The 17,737-nt window shown below is 30.3% G+C and overlaps 7 protein-coding genes and 3 pseudogenes across 10 annotated transcripts, besides 3 other annotated features; 4 read left to right on the top strand and 6 right to left on the bottom strand.

The window, feature by feature from the left end:
* Window positions 1–10,513: part of a mobile genetic element that runs on past the window's edge.
* Window positions 41–1,600, top strand: TVAGG3_0353550 (integrase core domain containing protein family; the record flags this gene model as incomplete). Its single annotated transcript, XM_051231202.1, has 1 exon — window positions 41–1,600. One exon carries the CDS (start codon window positions 41–43, stop codon window positions 1,598–1,600), a length of 1,560 nt encoding a protein of 519 aa, XP_051100932.1.
* Window positions 1,620–1,940, top strand: TVAGG3_0353540 (uncharacterized protein; the record flags this gene model as incomplete). The annotated part of the gene is made up of 1 exon (XM_001285808.2): window positions 1,620–1,940. The coding sequence occupies one exon, from the start codon at window positions 1,620–1,622 to the stop codon at window positions 1,938–1,940; it is 321 nt and encodes a 106-aa protein (XP_001285809.2).
* TVAGG3_0353530 lies at window positions 2,590–4,684 on the bottom strand (annotated as a pseudogene). Its single transcript has one exon. A coding segment is annotated over exon 1 (2,095 nt).
* Window positions 4,708–6,005: a mobile genetic element.
* Window positions 4,788–5,909, bottom strand: TVAGG3_0353520 (annotated as a pseudogene). Its single transcript has one exon. A coding segment is annotated over exon 1 (1,122 nt).
* Window positions 6,771–8,072: a mobile genetic element.
* On the bottom strand, window positions 6,851–7,976 carry TVAGG3_0353500 (annotated as a pseudogene). The gene has a single exon. A coding segment is annotated over exon 1 (1,126 nt).
* Window positions 8,712–9,191, bottom strand: TVAGG3_0353480 (uncharacterized protein; the record flags this gene model as incomplete). The annotated part of the gene is made up of 1 exon (XM_001315230.1): window positions 8,712–9,191. One exon carries the CDS (start codon window positions 9,189–9,191, stop codon window positions 8,712–8,714), a length of 480 nt encoding a protein of 159 aa, XP_001315265.1.
* TVAGG3_0353470 (uncharacterized protein) lies at window positions 9,224–10,123 on the bottom strand (the record flags this gene model as incomplete). Its single annotated transcript, XM_051231201.1, has 1 exon — window positions 9,224–10,123. One exon carries the CDS (start codon window positions 10,121–10,123, stop codon window positions 9,224–9,226), a length of 900 nt encoding a protein of 299 aa, XP_051100931.1.
* A 601-nt stretch (window positions 10,514–11,114) lies between the features above and the next one.
* On the bottom strand, window positions 11,115–11,588 carry TVAGG3_0353450 (uncharacterized protein; the record flags this gene model as incomplete). Its single annotated transcript, XM_001315229.1, has 1 exon — window positions 11,115–11,588. One exon carries the CDS (start codon window positions 11,586–11,588, stop codon window positions 11,115–11,117), a length of 474 nt encoding a protein of 157 aa, XP_001315264.1.
* Window positions 11,589–16,017: 4,429 nt separating this feature from the next.
* TVAGG3_0353440 (uncharacterized protein) lies at window positions 16,018–16,825 on the top strand (the record flags this gene model as incomplete). Its single annotated transcript, XM_001315228.2, has 1 exon — window positions 16,018–16,581. The coding sequence occupies one exon, from the start codon at window positions 16,018–16,020 to the stop codon at window positions 16,579–16,581; it is 564 nt and encodes a 187-aa protein (XP_001315263.1).
* Window positions 16,826–16,904: 79 nt separating this feature from the next.
* TVAGG3_0353430 (uncharacterized protein) lies at window positions 16,905–17,684 on the top strand (the record flags this gene model as incomplete). Its single annotated transcript, XM_001315227.1, has 1 exon — window positions 16,905–17,684. One exon carries the CDS (start codon window positions 16,905–16,907, stop codon window positions 17,682–17,684), a length of 780 nt encoding a protein of 259 aa, XP_001315262.1.
* Between the last annotated feature and the right edge of the window lie 53 nt (window positions 17,685–17,737).

The following is a 17,737-nucleotide window of genomic DNA, read 5'->3' as shown; positions in this document are numbered from 1 at the left end:
AGGTGGGCACCCTTAAAACATTTATTTTATTTTTATATAAATGGATAACGCAGATTTAGAAAATTTAATTGATGATTTAGTACTTAATCAAAATTTTCTTAATTATTATGAATTAAAATCATATCTCCAAAAACATAATAAAAATATAACGGGTGATGATATGGATTATTATTATCCGTATTATAAAAATGAAATTTTGAAATATCATGATAAAATAATTTCTAAAATTAAAGACAAAATTAAAAATAATGAATATACAAAGGGAAAAAATAAATCACGACTTAAACAGTTGAAAGATTTCAAAAATAAAGTATTAACAGAAGAAGATATTGATGAATTATATAAATTATATAATCCTGAGCCGCAAAAGCCGAAAACAACACCAAAAGAGAAAGTAGCAAATGTTCAACAGCTAAAGGTGCAAAACGCCCAGGTCCTTCAGACCATAAATGAAGCACAAGCTTTAATTTATGATTCATTAGTTAAACCATATTCAGCCCGACTTTTAAATGAAGATCAACTTTTGGAATTCATCCTTCAACATAAACTCGAAGCGGGAAAGTATATCAAACCTTTATATACAGCATATTTAAAACAAATGAATAGAATACATCCAGAATTAATGAAAGGAAAATCAACAACTAAAACTTCATCATCCAAAATCAAAGCAGATAAAATTAAACCACCCGCAACACCAAAACCTCCAACGGTAGTACCTCCCCCTTCAGTTAATCCTTCATCATTCACTTTATTATATCCATTTCAATCACCAAAGAAGCAAAAAGATTTTAAAAAGGATTTCAAGATATTAAATAAACCAATTGACCCGAAAATTCAACCGTTAAAGGAAAAATTTAGTCGCCCTTCATTTGCACCATATCCATATTCATACGAAATAGATCATTTAGAATATTCAAAAGGAAACGTTACTTATTTATTTGCCATTAACATTAACACTAGATATTTATATTGCATTCCGGTGAAAGGGAAAACAGAACAGGAAACAAGAAGAGCTATTCAATACTTACTAGATCATGAAAGAGCAGATAATATAAGGGGTGATGGTGATAAAGGATTTCAGGCAGCTATGGCTCATTATTTCCCACAAATTAATTTTTACTTCTCATCCTCTCCATATACGTTTCATAATAAAATAGTTGATGCGGTAATGAGAACTCTTAGAGATGTGTTAGGGGTTAACGGTCAGATATACTGGGATGGAAATCATGACTCCATCATACAGCAGTTAGTATATTATTACAATAATACATGGCATAGAACTATAAACATGAAACCAGTGGAAATGAAAAATGATATTTCAAAAGAATGGGAATATATTAGAAAGCAAATGGAAAGGTTAAATGATGTTAAACGTGAACAAATTAATTCGGGGCTCATGAATTTTAAACAAGGGGATAAAGTTTTGATTCATCTCGATTATGGAAAAACTGATAAATCAATGACAAAAAGAAGACGAAGATTTGACACAATAGCTGAATTTGTTAGATATATTAACGGCAATGCATTAGTTGAAGTTGACAATAAATTAATAGAAATTCCGATTTATTTTATTACTCCATTATATTTAAATAATATTTAATTTTTTTATTTCGTAAGAAATGAGTGACAACGAAGCATCCAAGAGTCCTGATTCAATTAAGATTCAGAGTCCAGACGATGAATATAAAAAGAAATTAAACAGAATTAAATCAAAAATATGCTATTACAAAAAGAAGCCGCAATGCGGTGGGGCTGATGCCCATAAAACTAAAGGAACTGAAAACGATAAAGAGAGGAAAGAAATAATCGAAAAATTAGAAAGTTACCGTTCAATCCTTAAACTGAGTGAAGCAAAAATAAAAGAATTTAATAGAATAAATAAATTGATTGGAAGAGATGAATTTAATAAAGATGAATTTTTAAACTCAATCCAAATTTAATTTTTATTCCTCTTCGACAACGTCTCTTCGACAACGTCTCTTCGAGACGCCGAACCCTTCTGGGTTCTTCTTTCCATCATTACTGCATAACCGCATCTTCTCGGTTTTCGTGGTTTGTTGTTTTTAATTTGTTCTTGCATCATTTTTATCATTTCCTCCCTTGTTATGATTCGTGGTTAATTTTGAGCTTGTGGGGTATCCATTTATATAAAAATAAAATTTTGTTATCAGTTATTTTATCATCATTTTATTAAGTTCATCTTTAGTTAATTTGAATGGATTCGCTAATGTTCCACCTTGAGCCACAACACTTGCCCCGGCTAATTGTGAAGAACCTGGGATAAGTACTCCATGAAATGATTTCATTGGTATCATTAATTTAGAAATAGTTGGCTTAATTAATTTTGTCATTTATGATAAAAATAAAATTGCATAATTTAAATTTTCTCATTTTCTCATTTCTCATTTTCTCATTTTTCTCTTTTTTCATTCTGTTTTGGTTTCAGTAACTTTAATTTTAACTTTGGATCAAATATTGGGTTTCCATCTTTATCTCTTCCAATAACACCATATGGTAGAATCTTCATTTATACTAAAATAAAAATTTAAATTATGCCGTTCTAAAGTTTGTGAAACAAACATTGAGCGTTCATTGAACGCGAAACCATGCGAATACAGTCATATAAGGTGGCATGTAATCTTCACCCGAGCCTGTTGGATTTGTTGTGAAAGTGTGTGAATGATTTCCTCCTGGTTCAGTTTGTCGAAAAGTCTTTTTTGTTGAATCGTTATAAGCTGGAGATAAAACATCATAGCCAGCTTCATAGTCTGAGTTGTATAATGGGTGGTCTCTTAATGAGTGGCTATGGTCGCCAGAAAAGTTTGTCGTTCCTGTATGAGTGTGCGCGGGTAAGTTTGCTTCTTTAATTTTCTTCGAACCTCCCGTTTGCTTTGAAGAGTTAGCACAGTATAAGAATTTGTTTACAATCTGCTGCCATGTACCGAAACCGAATACATCAGCTGGATTTGTTGAATTCATTGATGTATATATTGAACCAATGGGGTAAATCATCTCAAGAATTGTATTTAATCCATTATGAATATTGAATTTATTATATAATATTGAAACTGGGTAAGAAATTAAAATTGGTCTTGTTATCAATATTAACGTATTATTTTTGAAAATTGCTTTTCTAACATCTTGAAATTTTGTGATTTCAGACCAGTTTCTTCCATCACTACTGATATTTACTAAATCACCACATCCAAAAGCAATGAAATACCCATCAATATAAAATAAATTAGTAAATCTATAATTTCGAGTAAGTTTTGGAGTGAATGAATAAACCAATTCCCAATTTGATAAATCCTGTGATAAATAAAATGTCTGTTATAACTTACAGGATATGAATAGACCATTCCACCTGAAACGAGAACATAAACATTTGATCCATAACATAAAGCTTCAATGTCTCCATCAGCTTGAAAAATTTGTTCAAATTGACCTTGTGGTATTGAAGATGATCTATAAATTTTATCATTTTGTAGGATAAAATACATGTTGTTAATGTAATACCACTTACTTGTTGTATAATCAATTTTCAAACCTGATGACATCATACTAAACATATAATAATTTATCCCATCCTCACTAATGAAAATTTGATTGACTTCATAAATTAGTACCCATTATTATTAACGCATCTAATAGGATTATTTGGATATTTAAATTTAGCATCTTGATTTAAATTACATTTGAACCATTGGATACAATCGAATGAATAACAAGGGCAAAAATCATCTCCAACCGTTATCATTCCCATAAATTTACCGTTATTATATTCAACATATAAAATTCTTGGATTAATGATTGGCTTTCGTGTATCAGGATTCCAAACAGATGGAGTAAATGATTCATAGTTTTTAAAATCATTTGTTTTAAAATAATAAAGCACTCCAGCTGTATAAAATAAATACATGGTCACTCCATCGAAACATATCCATTCAAAAGAATCTATATCAAAGGTTTTATCTGATGATTTCATAAAATTTAAAAATGGTGGAGTAAAATAGACCTCTGATTGTTTTATTTCTTCATTAACAAATGATATATCAGCTTTCTTTGCTAACTCAGTATTAATGAATGAAATAACTTTTTCCTTATCTGCTTTCTTCTCTAACTCATCGTTAACATAAGTTTTATCTGCTTTAAGGTCTAAACATCCTGAAACCCATTCTGTATCAGCTTTAACTTTAAAAGTCTCCAATGTCCATTCATGATACCATTCAACCTTTTCTTTAATTTCATTATCTTTTTCATCAACATAAACTAAATCTGCTTTCTTCATTAACTCACTATCCACATATTCCTTATCCACCTTCTTCATTATGTCATTTAGGAAACCTTCTATGAATTCCTCATTTAAATTAAATCTTCCAATCTTCAAAACTTTGGGAAATGCATTTAATGCGTAATATCTCTGTTCTTCTGGTGGAATTGATGTTATATCATCCGTTATTCCTTTAATTTTTGAATTCATAAATAAAATTTCTTTTATATTTGATATCACTGCACCACCTTTGCAAACGAATTCGAAATGGTCATTTTTCAATACTATCTCCAAATCTCCATATTTCAACCTTTGCGTTTGTTCTGCCGTCTTTGAATTATATACATATATGGCGTATGTAATGGTCTGAAGGACCTGGGCGCTTTGCGCCTTAAGTTGCTGTTGTTTAATCATTTATTACGATTTAAAAATAAATATAGGGTGTCCAAAGGTGTGTTTAGCACAAACCTGAATACTGCGAATAGAAATAAACAAGTTACATATATATAAAGTTTATTTAAATATAATCACCATTGGATTCAATCACGCGTTCGCAGCGATCGATCCAGGCTTGAAAGACACGCTTTAAATCATCATGAGAAAATTGCTCAAATTGCTCTCTTACAAAATTTTCAAGATCATCTGGACTCGCGAATTCGCGTCCTTCAGCTCTCTTTTTAGCGTGCCGAATAAATAAAAGTCAGAGGGTGCAATATCAGGTGAATAAATTGGGTTTGGAACAACTTTGACATTGTTTTCCACCAAGTAATTCATTACCTTATGACTTTTGTGAACTCTTGAATTATCAAAATGAATTGCAAACTTTTGTTTTTGTTGTTTGGATTTCTCAAACTCATCAGAATTGATAATTTGAGTAAGAACATTGTCAATTAGATACTGAGCATTCATCGTATTAGGTTTTTGAAGAATATCAATTGCGATGATACCATTCACGCCCCAAAAAACCGACAACATCATCATGGTGTGTCAATTTTTTCTTCGGGAATGTTTGCGGATTTTCATCCTTCGGGATCCACATGATTTTGGCTTCTGTTGCATATTGAAACCAAGACTCGTCCCCTGTTACTAAAAAGCGAAACTTCTTGGATTGATACGCACGCAATATAGAGAGGAGCTCTTTCGAAGATTGGACTCTAGATTTTTTTGAACTGAATTAAGGTTGTGCGGAACCCAACGTGTATACGCTAGTTGTAGTTCAAATAATTGTGCAGATAATAACTGACTGTTGTACGTGGTATCTTTGTCATCTCCTCTATCCTTCTGAGTGATGCTCTTGGGTCTTCATCTAGCGCTTGAAGAATTGCTTTGATTTTTCTTTGATCCGGCGATTTTTTGTCAATTTTTATGATGGGCGCCTTTTTGTTCATGAAGTGATACATCCTAACATGATACGTTACAGTGGAATAGCTAGGAGCATCCATACCGAAGCATTTTACCAATGTCTCGTAGATTTTTTACAGTCTTTGCATTTTTTTGCAAGAGCGAGGATGTTTTCTTTATGATTCATTAAAAAAATGAAAAAAATCCCGCCAAAATTTCCCGCGAAACCGCCTCTTGTCTCAAAATTCATTTTATATCCCGGCATGGCGCCAAAATACAACTTACTCATCATATACATATATTCATATTTTTTATTATATATTTATAATCAGCATATATCTCCTTTAATAGTCTCATATAGAGCGCTGTGCTAAACGCACATTTGGACACCCTATATTTAATCCGTTATCTCATCAGCTATTTTCTCTATTTGAAATTGCCATAATATTTCATTCATAAATTCTAAATCACAATCAAATAGGTCAGTTATTCTAAATTTAATATTTGATAAATCTTTTGAATGAAGAATAAATGAATTCCCGGATAATTGAAACGGATATGATAAAGAAAATGTGTTTAAGTTGATGGATAAAATGTTTTGTATTGATGGGTAAGAGTTAGGGTCTAATGTTTGATGTGAAAATCTCATTGGGGTATTAACTTTATCACATTTGATTAAAATGAAATTGGAACCAGTGTCAAAATACAAAACATCCCCAACATCTTTTTCAAAATTTAATATCCCCAACAATGAACGAAGATGAGGAGTACAAAATTTAATTTTCAGCGGAAATTTAATAAGGTTATTTATTTCATCAAGTTCAAAAAGTTTATCAGGTTTTGATTTAAAATTTTCTTCATACCATACGATAAATGATTCATTTAAATAACTTAAAATCATGTTAATATCCCATTTCGCTATCACATTATTTATATACATATCATACGTTTTTTCAAGGTCATCTTTAATAAATGATATATAATCTGAAGGGTCTAAAAGAATGGGATTAAATTTACCACTCACAGAAACGAGAGTAACATTATAAATTCCGCTAACTGTTAAATTTAATTCACAGTTATTATTCGAAATAATATTGATAATTGACATTTTTTATTACGATTAAAAATATGGTAAAGCGTTATTTTCCAGTGATAAATATAGGGTGTCCAAAGGTGTGTTTAGCACAAACCTGAATACTGCGAATAGAAATAAACAAGTTACATATATATAAAGTTTATTTAAATATAATCACCATTGGATTCAATCACGCGTTCGCAGCGATCGATCCAGGCTTGAAAGACACGCTTTAAATCATCATGAGAAAATTGCTCAAATTGCTCTCTTACAAAATTTTCAAGATCATCTGGACTCGCGAATTCGCGTCCTTCAGCTCTCTTTTTTAGCGTGCCGAATAAATAAAAGTCAGAGGGTGCAATATCAGGTGAATAAATTGGGTTTGGAACAACTTTGACATTGTTTTCCACCAAGTAATTCATTACCTTATGACTTTTGTGAACTCTTGAATTATCAAAATGAATTGCAAACTTTTGTTTTTGTTGTTTGGATTTCTCAAACTCATCAGAATTGATAATTTGAGTAAGAACATTGTCAATTAGATACTGAGCATTCATCGTATTAGGTTTTTGAAGAATATCAATTGCGATGATACCATTCACGCCCCAAAAAACCGACAACATCATCATTGGTGTGTCAATTTTTTTCTTCGGGAATGTTTGCGGATTTTCATCCTTCGGGATCCACATGATTTTGGCTTCTGTTGCATATTGAAACCAAGACTCGTCCCCTGTTACTAAAAAGCGAAACTTCTTGGATTGATACGCACGCAATATAGAGAGGAGCTCTTTCGAAGATTGGACTCTAGATTTTTTTGAACTGAATTAAGGTTGTGCGGAACCCAACGTGTATACGCTAGTTTGTAGTTCAAATAATTGTGCAGATAATAACTGACTGTTGTACGTGGTATCTTTGTCATCTCCTCTATCCTTCTGAGTGATGCTCTTGGGTCTTCATCTAGCGCTTGAAGAATTGCTTTGATTTTTCTTTGATCCGGCGATTTTTTGTCAATTTTTATGATGGGCGCCTTTTTGTTCATGAAGTGATACATCCTAACATGATACGTTACAGTGGAATAGCTAGGAGCATCCATACCGAAGCATTTTACCAATGTCTCGTAGATTTTTTACAGTCTTTGCATTTTTTTGCAAGAGCGAGGATGTTTTCTTTATGATTCATTAAAAAAATGAAAAAAATCCCGCCAAAATTTCCCGCGAAACCGCCTCTTGTCTCAAAATTCATTTTATATCCCGGCATGGCGCCAAAATACAACTTACTCATCATATACATATATTCATATTTTTTATTATATATTTATAATCAGCATATATCTCCTTTAATAGTCTCATATAGAGCGCTGTGCTAAACGCACCTTTGGACACCCTATAAAACTAGAATAAGATTACCTCAAGAATTCATAAATTCAACGAATAAGAAATTCATTCATGTTATAAATTTTAGTGTTTTCAGAAAATATGAGTCAGTGTCATATTCATCAACAGGTTATATTTCACTTCATTCAAATTTAGTTCAATCAAACCCATATAATGACCATTTCATAAGATTTTCAGATGGTATTAAAAATGTAATTGATAGATTAAAATATGAACAGATTGACAATATCGAATTTTTGGAATTTTGGTTTAAATATCCCGATGGAAAAAAGATTGAAGTTAAAGATAAAGCTGATACTATAACAAAAACAATTACAATGACCGATCCGGATAGTGGGGAACAAAAAGAAATAAAACAAACGATAGAAACTGGTGAAAGGTCAATTATTATTGATTATGATTCAAAGGATTATTATTCGATAATGTTAATGCTTGAATATTAAATAGCCTTAACAAAGAATTTTTCAAGTGATATTTTATATTCATCAACTATTTTATTATAAATATCATTATATGTTAAATGAAGTTCAGTTGTTGTTCCGTTCTTTGATATCTTAATTGTGCTAATATCCTTTATAGGATTTATTTTTGCAACTGTTCCGCAGCATGAAACCTCATCATCTATGAAAAATTAAATCTTAACGTCTGAATCTTGAACATCACAAAGAATGGCGATAATGTGAATTAATGATTCATAAGGTAAAATAATTAAACCGGATTGATCAATTAAATTTATTATTGAATCATAATTATTAATTATTATATCACGGTAAATTTTCATTAATTCAGAATTAATGTCTATTTTATATGGGTTCTCGATGTTTGATGAAAGAGGTGAGGGGTATGTTGGATAAGTGGGAATTTCAACAGGTTCTTTACCAGGTTCAGATAAAATGATTGGGTCTCCATTCTCATGGTTTTCTTCATTCTCCTCATTCTTCGGTAAGTCACGAGTTAATAAATTTGGTTGAGTTGCTGACCTTGTTAATTCAGGGCTAACATTAACTTTAACATTTTGAATAATTCGTGATTTATCATCATTTACGTTATAACCAACCGTAATCTCTGCTTTTGCGTTAGTGTTCTTTTGACTAGTGAAACGTCTTCTCATTTATAATCGAATAAAAAAATATATTTAAACTTTTATTTTGCTGGAAGTTTTGAATCTATTATTCCCTGTATTTGTTCTTGAAGTTGATTTTTAGCTGTTTCATTGTAATTAATAGACCTAATATATTCATTAATTGCATTCTTATAATCATCTGATTTCTCAAATTTTCTTTTATCTGATTCCTTAACTAAATCATAAGTTAAACCTCGTTGCTGATATAATGGTTTCTTAATTAAATCTTTGAATGCTTGAGATAAAGCACCTGATGCAATTCTTGCTACTATAATTGGTTGGAATTGATGTTTAAGTTCATCTTTAACATTTGCGAAAACTGGATCGAATAAAGCAACTTTAAAGAATTTCTTAGCTGAAATTTCAGGTCTAATATTTGCATATTGACCATCAAACTGGTTAGAATATCGTGGTAATCCATCCGGTCCCTCTTCAATAGCATTTAATTCTTCATTGAAATAAGAATATGGATTATAACGGTATGAATTAATTGGACCATTTTCACCTTCTCCAATGTATTGTTTAACAGCTTTTCCATTTTCATCAAATTGCATAGGATAACGTTCATTATATGCTTTACGTTTAGGATAATCAGTTATAGTTAATTTATAACCATTTATGACTTTAATATTACCTTGACCATCAGTAATGAAAACTTCATTTATACCATCAGGTTTTCCATTTGGACCTGTAATGTCTGCTTCGTGTGCTTCCCAATTTGGACCTTGACGTTTGGCATATGCTTGAGCTTCTGGTAATGTTAAAACGTTTCTCATTTGTTTAACATCTTTTTGAAGACCAGCAACAATATGAACTAATTCTTTCATTCCATCAGGAACTTTCATAGTTCTATTATATGCACCCTTTTTGTTTGTTCCTTGTTTTAATGGAACCTGTAGAAGATTTGCTATTTCTGTCATGTTTAATTATAAATAAAAAATAAAAATTAATTATAAAAAATTAATCAAATTTAACACTTCCTTTATTTAAATCAACTATTATTTTTCCATTTTCACCTAATTGCTGATATTGTGTGTAAAGTTCATTAATGCTCATTGGTAAATTCACTTGATAAAGCATAACGTTCAACTGTTGACGACTAAACCCACTGAAAATGAAAAGGGTTGATAGATTTGATTTAATGTTTGTGCTTAATGCTTTGAAGTATTGAACAGCCATGAAGAATGAACACTGAATGTGTCGACATTGAGTTAATAACTGATTAAAATATGATTTCTCATTTGTTATTAGTTTTGATTTCACTGCATCATCTAGAAAAATGAGTGAATGCAAAAATTCTCTATCAAAATATTTATCACTGGAAAATAACGCTTTACCATATTTTTAATCGTAATAAAAAATGTCAATTATCAATATTATTTCGAATAATAACTGTGAATTAAATTTAACAGTTAGCGGAATTTATAATGTTACTCTCGTTTCTGTGAGTGGTAAATTTAATCCCATTCTTTTAGACCCTTCAGATTATATATCATTTATTAAAGATGACCTTGAAAAAACGTATGATATGTATATAAATAATGTGATAGCGAAATGGGATATTAACATGATTTTAAGTTATTTAAATGAATCATTTATCGTATGGTATGAAGAAAATTTTAAATCAAAACCTGATAAACTTTTTGAACTTGATGAAATAAATAACCTTATTAAATTTCCGCTGAAAATTAAATTTTGTACTCCTCATCTTCGTTCATTGTTGGGGATATTAAATTTTGAAAAAGATGTTGGGGATGTTTTGTATTTTGACACTGGTTCCAATTTCATTTTAATCAAATGTGATAAAGTTAATACCCCAATGAGATTTTCACATCAAACATTAGACCCTAACTCTTACCCATCAATACAAAACATTTTATCCATCAACTTAAACACATTTTCTTTATCATATCAAGATTTTTTTTCAAATAATTCATCCCGTTGTTTATCAATAATTTTATCCTCTAATCCTTGCTTCTTGATTGTATTATATAATTCTTTATACATTAAAAAGTTTTTTAAATAATCTTCTGCTTCTTCTTGTGATAAATAAATAATTGGAATTTTGATTAAATGCTTTAAAGATTCAAATGTATCATCTGAAGGTGAACCTGAACGGTTGATATAAATTAACACATGTGAATAGGGGGAAGTGTTAGCAATAATGATAATTTGTTTTAATATCGTTAATGTTTTACCTTTATTTTGTTTACCAATTGCTGCAGTGATTGAATTTAAGTAACATTCAGAATATGGAATTTTCATTAATTTTTCCTTAGATAGAGCATTTCTATTATCACTCAATGCTTCATTAATCATATCATCTATGTATGTATTATATACTCCTGCTAATTCTTCATAAGGAGTGGATGAATTTAAATCCATTTAATCAAAAATAAATTTATAATTTTAAACATTTCTATTCATCAATATTTCATCATATGAACTTCTATACTGTGGTGGTGTACCTGTTGGATGATATTTCAAACCTTCATCCGGTGTCCATGTCCAATATGTAGTCCTAGTAAACCAAACCTGAGGAGGATTTGTCACCTTTGAACAGTAAGTGTCATTTTCACCCTGAATGATTGGATAAGCTTTCACTTGTACTGTAACTTGTGAGTTGAAAGTTTCTAATCCATCAAAGAATATACCCGCTCCATCACGTTGAACTGGAAAGTGCATAAGAATGAAGTTTGGTCTTTCCATGTTCTAGCTAATGGCGTGCCATCATCTGCATTCAGTGGTCTAGTTAATGAGTCCTCGTATTCTTCTGTGCATTCATTCACTCCATCTAAATCAGAAGCTTGAAGCATACGTGTAAAGAATATGTCACCCACTGTGGTCATCGCTTGATCGGGGAAGTTTCTGGAATCTATAGTGACCTGAAGACCTCGAAGCATTGGATTTTCTAAAATCGTTCTTTGCATTGCATTCTTCGGAAATGCTAACACAACATCTGTAACATTATGAAGAGCGTATGAGAAATCTGAGCTAATACCTTCAGGAGTGATGCAACCTCCATTTAGTGAACGAACGTCAATATGTTGAGCTGGAATCATGAATGGATCTTCCTTACTGAATAAACGTGGTATTGCTTTAACTGATTCTTCAATTAAACCGTATCCTGGTGTAATGCATTTATCCTCTAAAACTTCCATCTTTGTGCATGAAATAATAACGTCATCAACTGTTGCGTCAGCAGATGTAGCGGCTAAGCTTGTAATTAATTTGGTAGGAAGTCCGATTTGTTGGAATTTGCGATCATATTTATAAACATGATTCATAATCTTTTCATAATTTTCATCAGTTTCTCTTTCATAAACGTAATTTTGTAAATCAGCAACTCTTAACGGGTCAACCTGACAAAATACTAAAGTATCCCTGAAAACATAATATTTAAGAATTATATCACCAAATGATTTAGGATAATCATCGAACGCCTGAAATGCTAACAAATCATTTACCGGAATAATCATATCAAAAGTGACATCAACTTCTTCATTTGCTTTCTTGAAAACTTCTGAAGGGTCAATATATTTACCACATATTGAGTTATCATATTTTTGAACATTATTATATAACGAATGAACAAACTTTTTAACTTTCCTTTCTGATTTTGGTTTATATGTTGCAAATGCGAAAGATTCACGGGCGCAATCCATTTGAAGATAACCGGCATCACCTCTTTCGGTTTCTACTTCTAATTGTTTAAAGCTTTGATTTGATGATTTGTAACCAACGAATAAACGCATGCATTTAAAAGCGGCATCACATGTGAAAGCTTTATTTGAAACTAGAGTTGCTTTAACTTTGCGTTTAATATATGTGTCACCTAATTGGTTCACATCATGAGCCGGATTTGGAATTCTTAAATGAGTTTGTTTATCATCAAAATATGGAGCATCAGAGTCATAGCATGAACTTTCAAGTTCTCTATAATATCTTCTACCGTCATTCTTTGCGAATATTTCATTTATCTTTTCGAATGAATGAAACACATTTCCATTAATCGGTTTAGTGTTTGGCACCAAATAGTTAGTCGTCATTTATTAATAAATAAAAAATCAAAATTAAAAGATGAAAATTAATTTTTAATTTTAATGAAATAATCAACTATGGCTGCAGGTATATTTAAGAAACTGTGGAATAGAGTAAAAAGAGGAGCGAGTAAAGTTTAGGAAACATTGAAGAAGGAGGCAAATTGGATATTTAAGAATAAAGAAGCAATTAGTGACGTTGCTGAATCAATAACACCAAAAGCTGCCCCAATAAGAGAAGTTTTAAATAAAGGAGAAAAAGTTTATCAAAGACTACAACCGATACTAAGATAAAAATAATATTTATTTATTTTTCCACTATCTACCTCCTATTTTATTAAGTATTCCTTCAGCAATTCCACCAACTGCGTTACCTGCTTGTGCTCCCATCGCCGGATTACCTGCTTTAGTACCTAATACTCCACCTATGATAGTTCCTGCCGTTTTCGCTACTGGTGCCAAAAAGTTTGCAATGGGTTTAATAATCTTTTTTATAAACCCAACCCGCAGCTTTCTTAATTCCATCCCATAATTTTTTAAAGAATCCTGCCGCCATTTCTGATTTAATATTAATTAAAAATATATTTCATCACTTATATTCTAATTTTTATTTAATGATAAATGAAACCGATTTTAAAAAATAAATGAAACAGAGGAGGAAGAAATAAATGAAAGTGAAAAATGTTCAACAAAAAATAAACGTTGTTAAACCAATTACTGAAATAAAAATTTTTTCATCTGTTGAAGAATTTAATGACTATTATGCTAATAATAAAAAATTATTTGAAGAATTGACAACGTGTAAATTGAATAAAATGTTTAAAGTTGATGGATTCAAAATTTCAAAAATAAAAGGAGTGGTTAGTTTGAAATCTATTCCTCAATCAAGAATCACCTCATTAATGAAAATAGATGATATTTAACAAAAAGAATAGAAGAGATTGAAGAAAGAATGAATCAAATAATTGATTTCATAAATTCAAATAATCATTAGTTCTTTTTAAAGTTCAATGTTGAACTCATCAAATTCTTCTTCATCATTACCATTACCATTACCTTTAGCGAGTTTATATACTCTTTCAACTTTATCTTTTGATAGTCTATCGTTTAATTTTTTCTGAAGTTTTTCGTATACCAAGTTCTAAAATTTTACACGGATGATATTTAAACCCGTTTAAATTCTTTTTCCTCAGTTTTAATCATTAATCTACAAAGAACTTTAGTGAGGTGTTTTGTTGTTTAAACCATTTATCCTTAATATTTGTTATAAATTCAAATATCCGGAATTAATTCCCAAATTTTTGAATTTTCGATTAATTTACCATCAAATGCAAAAGCAATAGGTTTAATATTAAACTTACCTTTATAAAATAAACTTTGTACGCAATCATCAAAATAAACGTCTACTTGTTTAACCTGGTGAGAATTGGTGAAGTTTATTCATTAATTGATTCACAGTCACGAAATTTAGATTCACTCATTTCTTACGAATTAAAAAAATAAATTATTCAAAAATATAAGACATGAATTTTTAAAGTTTATTTTTTAAAATTTTTTTTTATTTCATTATGGTAGTGAATCTTTTATTCATGAAAATAATTATTTCTAATTTCTTTTACTCTCTCGTATATACTAGATTTAAAGAATTCAGAACATTTCCCATAATCTCCTAAATGTTTTCTTATCCCTAACGTGTGCCAGTTATTATATGAAACTGAATAAACTTTATCTTTATCTTTACACCTTTCATCACTTCCATATATATTTATATCTCAGTTTGATTTAGCATTTTCATATTCATTAGCGTTTAATAATTCACAGTCTTCCTTTTTAAATTGATGTTTTAAGATATTCAGGATTTAATACTCTACGTTTATATTGCTTCCTAACTTAGTTCTAAAAGTTTTTCTCTACAAAATTTAGGAATTCCATCCTCTTTAATGTCATCAATGATTTCCATTTCATTATTTTCAATTTCTTCTTCTCGTTTATGAGGTCTTTGATTATGACTCCATTGATTCCATGAAATTAAATATTCTTTATCATTATATTTATACCTCATTAGCTTATTTTGGCTTTCATATTCATTTAATAATTCACAATCTTCATTTTTAAATTGAAGTTTAACCCATTCAGGATTTAAACAATGTTTAATTAATCGCGGAATATCTGACATCATCTATATATAGCTTCTTTTATAAAAGATAAAAAAAATAAATTATTTTAAAATTAATGTTACTTTTTTAATGATTTATAAATAAACATATTTTAATGCATCGTCTATATATAGATGTAACAAAAAAGGTCACTAAACCCGTCATATCCTACTACTTGAAAACGATACTCATGAAAAGTTTACATTTTTGATTAAAAAACCTAATATTGTTAACAAAAACAAGGAGAGCAAATTAAAAAAGATTATTTATAAAGTTCCCAATATTTTGAAAGAGAAGAATAATTTTACAAATAATCGTACATTTGACATTTTAATATTTCAAAAGAAGATTGATATAAAATCTGAAATTTGAGTTTAAAATTTCAAATCGTATGGAATTGAAAGAAAAATAATCGGTTTGCCAACTATTCAAATTCCAAAAAAAAAATCAAGAAGGATAAATTGTTCTATAATTAAATCTCGTTTTATTTTCCCATTTTTTAAAATCGTTTGGTTGTCATTACTCATCAAAATTGTGATATTTATATTATCGACTTTTATTCAAATGAAATTTTTTCTGCCGATTATTTATGGCTCAAATTTTTTAAAAATATTTTAGATGTTATCCCAACCTCAGCCTAGGAAAAAAACAGTTAGGCAATGTGGAAGATTCTCCATAGAAGTTAATCCTCACGAGTCAGATTGGATAAAACTCACTTCCGAAGACCATAACAACGAAAGAGCAAGTAACATTGCAGATCCATTTCCAGACTACTCAATCAACACAAATCCCATACATTCAGCTCAGATAATCATGCCACAGATTGATCTTTTGAATTTCGAACCCCCTAAAAATAACTATCACCCACCTGAATTTGAACCTCAGAACAATCAGACTGGAAGGTCTTTAATTGATTTTCGTGATTCAATACAGAATGTGAAGACCAAATCACCAACCAAATCTCCTAAATTTACTATTACAATAGAACCTCGTCAATCGCCTGAGAAAAATACATTTGAAAAGATTCAGATGCCTCAGGTCACCCAGACTTCTTATTCGTATAGCGGCTTTGTTCCTGCAAACGCTTTTGATTTCAATTCTTTATTGGATTTTGCTTCGAATGTATTCCCCCCATTCCAGCAGCAAGGTCCTATTGAGGTCAACGACTTGATTGTCATATAACAGATCATATTCAGCTTATTTTTTAACATTTTGTTCTTTAAATTTTCTTGCGTACTAGTAATTTCATCATTTCTTGTCTGTACCTTAATAAAGCACTATATATGCAAACGACTCGCTTGATTATTTACGCACGATCAGATTGTCAAATTGCATGTCAGACCAAAGATGTTGAAATTTACGAATATTAGAGCGAATTTGATGAACAGAATGGGTAAATACCATGCTAAATCTATTTATTATCTTGATTTTCCATTTTTATTCTTTCATGTGTCACCTTTTTGATTTTCAAGAATTTCGTTTTTTTACGGCACTGATTTTATTCAATGAAACGAGCAACATCAAGCTTGTTTCCAAGGAGGAATGATATTGTTTTACCTCCTGCTTTCCAAAAAGGATATAAACCAAGTGCTTTAGCTTCTCCTAAGGATATAAATGGATATAAAGCAACGACAAGACAAGTACAGACTGCTTTAAAGAAGAGAATTCCTCCTAGGGTTTTAAAAGAAGCTCAAGAGAAAGAAGAAATCCATCAATGGCTCGAAAATGAAAATGCCACTGCAATAGAAGTACTAGAAAGACTATCAAAATCATGTTCATCCTATGCAAATTTATGTAAATTTGCTGCCGAAGAGCTTTCAATGGCATATACTTCTGCAAAATCTCAATCTTTAATTGACCTCGAATCAAAATCTAAACTTGACTTCGCAAATGCAGAAGTAGAATACCAGAAGCTCCTAACAACATCAAACAAGGCTCGAGATGAAAACAAACAATTGAAAAAGCAAATTGAGAAGAAGAGACAGAATTTAGACACGTTGAATACTGAAGTTACACATCTTAATGAAATTATGAAAGATCACCCATATATTGAACAAAAATCTGGTTCTCATCTTGTTAAAATGGAAGAAATCAAACAGAAAACAACTCATTTCTCGGAAGATGAATACAAAGCTCTTTGGGAAGAGCAAATTCGTCTCGAAAAAGAAATCGAAGAAAATGAAAGAAAACTTCAAGAACTTCAAAACACTCAGCTTCAATGCATCCATACAAAAGCTGTTGAACTGGTTAAGCGATCACAACGCTACAATTCTAGCTATATGTAATTTTACTTATATATTTTTTCATGTTTTTAATAAATGTTTGTATTTATCTATGG

This window comes from Trichomonas vaginalis, chromosome V, assembly GCF_026262505.1.
Source record: "Trichomonas vaginalis G3 chromosome V, whole genome shotgun sequence".
In the NCBI taxonomy this organism is placed as follows: domain Eukaryota; phylum Parabasalia; order Trichomonadida; family Trichomonadidae; genus Trichomonas; species Trichomonas vaginalis.
The sequence above is the reverse complement of the archived record's forward strand: the minus strand, read 5'-3'. Positions and strand labels throughout refer to the sequence as shown.